This window comes from Elephantulus edwardii, unplaced genomic scaffold (assembly GCF_000299155.1).
Source record: "Elephantulus edwardii isolate Elephantulus edwardi_28Jun2011 unplaced genomic scaffold, EleEdw1.0 scaffold00157, whole genome shotgun sequence".
NCBI classification, from domain to species: Eukaryota; Metazoa; Chordata; class Mammalia; order Macroscelidea; family Macroscelididae; genus Elephantulus; species Elephantulus edwardii.
In genome coordinates this window covers 7,728,327-7,736,172 of record NW_006399907.1, presented here as the reverse complement: position 1 = coordinate 7,736,172, position 7,846 = coordinate 7,728,327, and the positions used below count along the sequence as shown (strand labels likewise).

The 7,846-nt window shown below is 43.3% G+C and overlaps 1 protein-coding gene across 2 annotated transcripts in view; it reads left to right on the top strand.

The window, feature by feature from the left end:
• The first annotated feature begins 277 nt into the window (after nucleotides 1–277).
• DENND5B (DENN/MADD domain containing 5B) overlaps nucleotides 278–7,846 on the top strand; it is a 234,482-nt gene continuing 226,913 nt past the window's right edge. Inside the window, exon 1 of one of the 2 annotated variants that reach the window (XM_006895083.1) lies at nucleotides 278–583. In XM_006895083.1, the coding sequence (XP_006895145.1) occupies nucleotides 457–583 (127 nt within the window). In that variant the 5' untranslated portion in view covers nucleotides 278–456. The remainder of the gene's footprint in view (nucleotides 584–7,846) is intronic. The other variant, XM_006895082.1, reaches the window with a different exon arrangement.

The following is a 7,846-nucleotide window of genomic DNA, read 5'->3' as shown; positions in this document are numbered from 1 at the left end:
ACACACACAAGCAGAGCGCGCGCCTCCGTCCCTCGCGAACGCGCCTTCCCCCTCAGCCCCCACTCCTTGCCGGTCCCCGGCACCCACTCCCGCCCTGCGCTCCCTCATCCTCAACGCAGCTCAGCTGACCGGCGGGCGCCAGACGTCGGGCTCACAGCTCGCCAGCGCAGCTGCGGCGGCGCGAGCCTCTCACGCCGCGCACTCGCGCCGACACTCCCCCTGTGCGCCCCTCCTCCAACCCGGGACAGGGTCGGTGACCGACCGAGCGCGGGCCCGTGGCCGCTTCCGCGGCGCCGAGCGAGGAGAGAGGCTGCGGTGACGAGCAGCGGCCGCGCCGACATGGGTGCGTCGGTGTTGCCCTAGGACAGGCGCCCGGGGACCCCAGTGGAAGCGGCGGCAGCCTCGGCGGCGAGCCTTCCCAGCGGCGGCGGCGGCCGCAGAAGCAGCGCGGCCAGGATGAGCGGGAGCGGCGCGGCGCCCGGGCCGGGCTCGGGCTCCTCCCCGGCCGCCTGCCGCTTCGCGCACTACTTCGTGCTGTGCGGGATCGACGCGGACAGCGGACTGGAGCCGGACGAGCTGGCGGGTAAGGCCAGGCTGCGGCGCCGCTGAGGCTGGGAAGCCGGAGGCGCGAGGGTCCCCGCGGGGACGCGGGGAACGTTGCGGAGAAGCGCGGGAGGCGAGGATCGGGCTCCAGACAAAGTCAGCTCCTGGCGGCGTCCCCCGCCGTCCGCTTTCTGGCCGGACGGGCGCTCGGGCCACGATTTAATGACATTGTTATATATTCCGCGTGCAGGGTGCGCTGCTGAGCTCGCGGGCGCCGCGCCGCTGAGGGTGCCTGCTGGGGGCTTAGCCTCGGCTTGGGGTTATTAATAACGGGCGCGGAGGCATGGGGCAAGGACAGCACGCAGGCCCCTTCGCATGCAGCTGCACGCAGAGGCTGCAAGTGACTCACAGGGCGCATTGACTCCCCAGCCTTGCAGCGATCCTTTTTATCCCACCCCTCACCCTTTCCACCCTAGCCACGAAGTTTCAGCCCCCCTGCACGTGACACGGTGCTCAGGTCTCTCTAGGGGAAGGGTTGTAGGAGCCTGAGGCGGGTGATGTCCCCGCGGCTCAGCGGTTGGGTGGCTTACTTGGACTTCATCCTTGATTGTTCCTGTTCTGTACTGCCTCCCGCCCCGGGTTCTGAGATGACTGACGGCCCGAGTCACCTTTTGGAATCCTGTCCTTTTGGCACTGTCACTGGAGCTGGCTGGGACTTTGAACGCTCTGGACCTGGCCTGAAGCGCTGTTGATGATACTACCTACGCCTGTTCCCCGAGTTTAAGGAGTTGGGTTCTCCAGTTGGCTGCACCTTTTGGGTCTGCCTAGAATTCCTTGGAGGACACGGGTCCCTTCTCTTGACTCATTTGATGGCGCAGTGCGGGCTTGAGCTGGGAACCGACGCTAGGATTCGGGGGTGACGGGGGGTCCACTAGTGCGCAGTGTCTAGAAGAGGCCAGATAAACGACTGATTTTCATTTTCATGAGTGTTTATTTCTACTTGACTCTATAGAATCTACATCTCGATTCTCTCTCTCTCTTTTTTTAAATGAGTGAAACAAGTGACATCTACCGCCCAACTTTATCTGTGTCAGTGCTAAACACTTAGGTCATAGGTTTCTGAACAACTTCCTTTGAACATAGCATTCTTTATTGATTGCAGTAATAAGAATTTTCCTCATGTTTTTCTGAGGGGACTGGGAAGAATATGAAGTAATCGACAATATAGTAAAAAAAAAAATAGCTTCCAGTTTAAAAGGCAAAATACGCATCAGATTATATTTTAAGAATCTTTATTAAGTCAGCTTCACAACAAAGCATTTTCAACCTTCAAAACTGTTTAGTCCCGATTGGTTTCTGTGTATGTAGTTATGTAATCATTGTTTTGTCAACTAGGATTTCACTTTTTTTGTCATTTACATTTTAAAGATGACTTTGTTAAAATAACCACGGAATGTGAAATAGATGGGGGGAAATGCCTGCAGAGGGATTTGAAGAGATTAATCTTTTGGAATTGGTGAAGAGATTATGGATATATTCCATTTTTCTCAATTTCCGTTTTCCTTCAACAGTCCTGAGCATTGGTGACACCAGGGTCAATTGGAGGCCTTCTGGGGAGTTTTAACTGTCAGCCTAGTAAAATGAAAACAGGATCAGAGGTCTGCACTGTGTTGCTTTAGACATAGTGAAAATGGTTTTAACAAAATTAAATAAAGAATTTTTAATGCTTTTTTAGAAGCTGTTGGTTGCATTTTTTTTTACTGTTCTGTCTATGAGTGTGAATGATCAATTGGAATATCTGCTTATAAGACATATCCTTAGGTAGCAGTCATTATTGTATTGGCAATATTTCTGTTTCATTCATTCAACAAATAGTTTAAAAAGCTTCCATGTGTAGACTGTGTTCTAGGCACTGGAGACAATTACAAACAGTAGTCTGAAATCCCTGCCACATCACAGAGCTTATGCTCTTGTAGGGTAAGATCCTCTGTAAGCAAATAATGAATATAGTCTGCCAGATGCTGATAAGTGCTATGAGGAAAAATAGAACAGAGATACGGGATGGAGGAGTGCCAACTGGGAGATGGATTGGTGGAGTTGCAGTTTTAAATAGTATGGTCAGGAGTGACAGCCTAGAGAATATGACAGACTGAACAGAGAAGGTTAGCAAGCCAGCCATGTGGATTATTTGGGGAATGATACTCCAGGCAGAGAAGTAGACGGATAAAAAAACAATGATATGGGAGAATGCCTACCTTGTTTAGATAACTGCAATAAGTCTCACACTGAGAGAGATAAGAGAGAAGATGTGTAGGGCCCCATGGACAGTAAGATTTTAATGGCCCACTGCTGCAATGTTTTAGATAATGACAAGGTCTTTTTAGGAAGAACAGTTTTGACTGCTTTGTTGAGTAGATTACATCAGTGGCAAGAATAGAAACAGGAGACCAGTTAAAAAGCTGTTTTAATCTTAGAGGTGGTGTCATTATCTATCCTGAGCCCTAACTCAACTGTAGCTGACCCTCCAGTAGACTTTCAGAGGCAATAAATGGGAGGAGATTGCCCATCTTTCTTCCAAGGAGGGGCTGGTGGATTTGAACTGTGTTCATTTAGGTTAGCTGCACATCTCCTTACTACTAGACAATCTAGGTACATTTTATCAGCAAAAATAACAAGGCTTTGTTATACATTGAATAAAGTGTTTGTTTTAAAAAAATGTATCAAAGACGACTCCCAAGATTTTCAGCTTTGAGCATCTATCAGAAATTATCTTTACTGAAATAGGAAACTGATGGAGAAGCAGGCTTATGAAGATTAGTTCCATTTTGGAGTTAGACAGATAGTCAAATGGAGATGTAAAATAGGCAAGATATTGCTCAGGGTGGAAGTGTGGGCAGTAGATACACATTAAAGGCTTGAAGTTGGGTAAAATTACTTAACGGAGTTAGTGTAGCAAGAAAAGCAAAAAGGCTCAAGGATTGAGTCATGGAACCATTCTAGTGTTCAGAGGTAGGATTTGAGGAGAAAGCAATCAGGGAGGTTATGGAGTATAGTCAGTGAGATGGGAGGAAAACAGAAGAATGTAGTATCAATTGCCCAGTTAGCAGTGTTATGTGAGCTAGATTTAGGAATAAGAAAACAGGGCCACTATGTTAGACAAATTTGTCAGAAGCTTGTTTCTGTTTTGCCGTATTATTAATTCAAAGTTAATGATACTTAAATATCTATTTTGCTTTTCTGGAACCGATTTATTTTTATCACACTGTTTCTTAGCAAGTTGTCACCCAGCCTGTAGAAGGTCTTAATTGACTTCTATTAAACATAACTTTTACCAGTTGGTTTTTCAGAGTTGTTCTTAACTTACGTGTATTCCTAGACTTCACACTTCACAAGTGGTGGGACAAATTAAGGACAAATACCATATGATGAAGTAATACAATTAAATAAACTAACACCTTATAATAAAAATTTTCGAGGCTTCAGATTATTTTTCGATCTCCTTCCCAGGAAAGCCCAGTGTTCAAATAAATAGGTGATTTAATAGCTAAAAATAGTTTACCTACTATATCCACTGCGGTCAAGACAAATTCAGCTCATAGTGACCATAGTTGATGAAGTAAAAATTTATAGAGACTTGGATTTCCATTGATTCATTGTTGGACATTTTCCTCCCTGACTCCCCGTCCCCCTAGTTCACCTTTTTCTTTGAAAAAAAATATAGTCATCCCCCCCATTCCCAAGTCCACTTTACTGTGCAGCTTTTATTCTGGACTCTTGTCATGCCAATAATACCTAATCATATATTCTTTTTTATATAGTTCTCTCCCTCGTCTGTTAAAATTCTGTGTACATTGTTAATCATCTCTTTTCTTAGTTTTCCTCCAACCCTCATGTCAGTCTCTTACAACAGTGGCATTATGCAGTATTTGTCTTTTTGTGACTGAGATATTTCACTCAGCATAATGTCCTCCATGGTCACTTATTTTGTATAAAATTTCCAGAGTTCTTTGTTTTTTTAGTGCTGCATAATATTCCATTGTGTGAATATACCACCACTTCCCTATCCATTCATTTGTTGATGGGCACTTGGGTTGTATCCAACTCTTTGCTATTATGAACAAAGCAGCAGTATATTTGGGTGTGCATATATCTGCTTGGGTGGCAGTTATGGTTTCTTTAAGGTATATTCCCTGTAGTGGAATTGCTGGATCAAATGGTATTTCTCTTTCCAACTTTTTGAGAAAGCGTTATACTGCTTTCCATAGTGGCTGCACCATTTTATACTCCCACCAGTAGTGAATAAGGGTTCCAGTTTCTCCACAACCTTGCCAGCATTTGTTGTTACTGGGGTGAGATGATATCTCATAGTTGTTTTGATGTGCATTTCTCTTAGAGTTAGGGATTTTGAACATTTCTTCATGTGTTTGTTAGCCATCTGAATGCCATCTTTGGTGAAGTGTCTGTTCATATCCTGTGCCCATTTTGCAATCCATTTGTTTACCTTTATCTTGTTGTGGCGCAAAGGCTATACATTTTTATGGCAGCCATCTGCCTTTTCTTTCTCTTGAGAGTGGCTGGTTAGCTCCAGATGCTGATCTTTCATTTAGTGGTTTAACACTTAGCCCACTCTGCCACACCAAGACATCTTTGAAAGAAATTTAAAGGTAAATACAGTAAGAAGAATTTAAAAATTGAGAACACAAAAGTTTTATGGAGAAAAGTGAATAGAACACTGCATTGGAACAGATCAGAGGAAGAACTGTCCGAAAGAAATATATGACTATACATTATATGTATGCAAACAATCTGGAATAAGGGGTGTAATGCAGGGTGGACTGGAGAGTGGGGAATAAAATATACAAGAAGGAATTAAAAAAAAATTTTTAATGTTTTATTTTATTATTTTTTGTGCATGTACCGTCAAATTGGATCTGACAGGTACAGGAGGAGACTGCCCCTCCTTCTCCAGAAGAGCGTCTGGTGGACTCAAACCACGTACCTCTGGAATTGCAGTGCAGCTTCTTGCCACTAGGCCACCAGAGCTCCCTAAAAAAAAAAAAGAATATTTTTTTAAAAAGTTTTATGGAGATGTACATACATACATATATGTGTATGTATATTCACCCTGGTGGCTCACTGGGTTAATTTTGGGGTTAACAGAAGGTTGGAGTTTCAACTCACCGGTTACTCTATGGCAGAAAGGTGAGGCAGTCTGCTCCTGTAAAGACTTAGAGCCTCAGAAACCCCCTAGGGCAGCACTACTCTCTCCTATAGTGCCATTGTCAATTGTAATAGACTTGATAATAGTGGGTTTGGTACAGGTATATATGCTACTGTTAGTGGACTCTGCTAATTTAGTCCATAGGAAGTTGTGCTGCTATAGTACCTGTCTGACAGTTCTAATCAGCCAGGAATCTGTGAGAGAAAGATGGATGGGTAATCTCTTCCCTTGAGATTTATAGCCTCCAGGAAAATCCACTAGAGGGTCAGCAGTATATAAATTGATATTGACCCAGTGGTAGTAAGTTAAGTTGAATTACCTGTTATTGTTCCCACAGTTTAGTGGTTACTAGGCTTCTCCTTCTGTTCACTGTATGTTAAGATGCATTTTATCCATAAACAAAACTCTTTACATTTTAACAAAAAAAAAATATTTGCGTGTTCTTTAAATGCTAAAGATAAGAAAAAGATTCCAAAATTGTATTCCTTATTTCAGAAAGAAAAAAAGACAAATAAGTAGAGGTAAATCTTGATATTATAGCTCAAGTTAATAGAATGCAGAAATTTGACATTTTAAAAACTCTTTTTCTTTAAGATCTACCTGTAGGAATTCTGTGGTTTGATTTATAGCAAAGAATAATACAGACAATGGAAAAGTGAAAGATATAACTTGGTCTTTATTCAAGTAACATAAATATACAGACTGCCTAAGAGGTCAGAGACTTTGTTTTGCATCTCTTTTTCACATTGCCTAATAATAGTATGGGCAGTGTTTAATAAGTGAATTAATATAAAGTTTATATATGAGTATTTGTGATGACCAGAATATTTTTTTTTAAGGAATTCTGTCAGCCTGGAGTTGGTCTCACCCATAGCAATTGAGTCTGATGAATGAAGACCCTGTCATAGGCTTCTTCAATGTGTCTACCTATTTTAAATTTTGATTGCCTGAAATACGGTTTCCAGAAGAGCTGGGAGGCTGTGGAGCAGTGGTTCAAGTTAAAATTCAAATGTAGAATTTGGTTGAGTCTAACTGTATTATGCCACATTAGTGGAAGAGATCTTGTCATTAGGTGTCATCAGCCGGCTCTGTGAACAGCAGATCTGAACCTTGCCCTATTCTGCCCCATCCTCACAGTCTGTCCTGCTTGTCACTGTGTTAATCCAGCTTGTGGAGGATCTTCTTTTTCTGACCCACTGCATTTCCCAGCATGATGACTTTCTAAGGACTGGTCCTCTGAAAACAGAGAGTTCACCATCCTTGCCTCTAAGGAGTATTCTGGTTGCACTTAACAAGACAGATCTGTTTGTTCTTTCGGCAGTGTGTAGGATATTCAGATAGCTTCTCCATCACCACAGTTCAAAGACATCAGTTTTTCTTTTGTCATTCTTCTGTATTGTCCAACTTTCACGTGTTTAGGGAACAGTTGAAAAATACTGTGGCTTGGATCCAATGCACCACCTTAATCTTAAAACTGACACCCTTGCTCTTCAGCACTTTGGAGAGGGCCTTGGCAGCTGATTTCCCTCATACAGCATGTCTTTGATTTTTTTTTTTTTTTTTTTTTTTACTGCTATCCTGGATGTTGATTGTGGATTCAAGTAAAATGAATTCACTGACAGTTCAGTCTTCTCTCTGTTTTGATTTTGCCTAAGGGTCTCTTAAATTGGAACCAACCTATAGCTGACCCTCCAGCAGGTTTTCAGAGGCAGTTAGTCACATAGGAAGAGATTTCCCATCCTTTTCCTATGGAGCAGGTGGTGGACTTGAAATGTGTTCTTCAAGATTACAGCATAGCTTCTTGCTGTGAGAGCATTAGACCTCCTGAACTGTAGTTCTTAATGGTGACCTTGTTGTTATTGTTGAATACCTTCGAATTGGAACCCACCCAGAACTGACCCTCCAGTGGGTTTTTGTTGTTGTTGTTGTTGTTGTTGTTATGTGCCATTGAGTCACTTGCGACTCATAGCGACCCTATGTACAAGAGCTCTAAATGCTGTTCTATCCTGTGCCAACCTCACCATCTCAAACACACTTATTCCCACCGGTCCAGTCACAGAATCAGTCTATCTCATCGAAGGT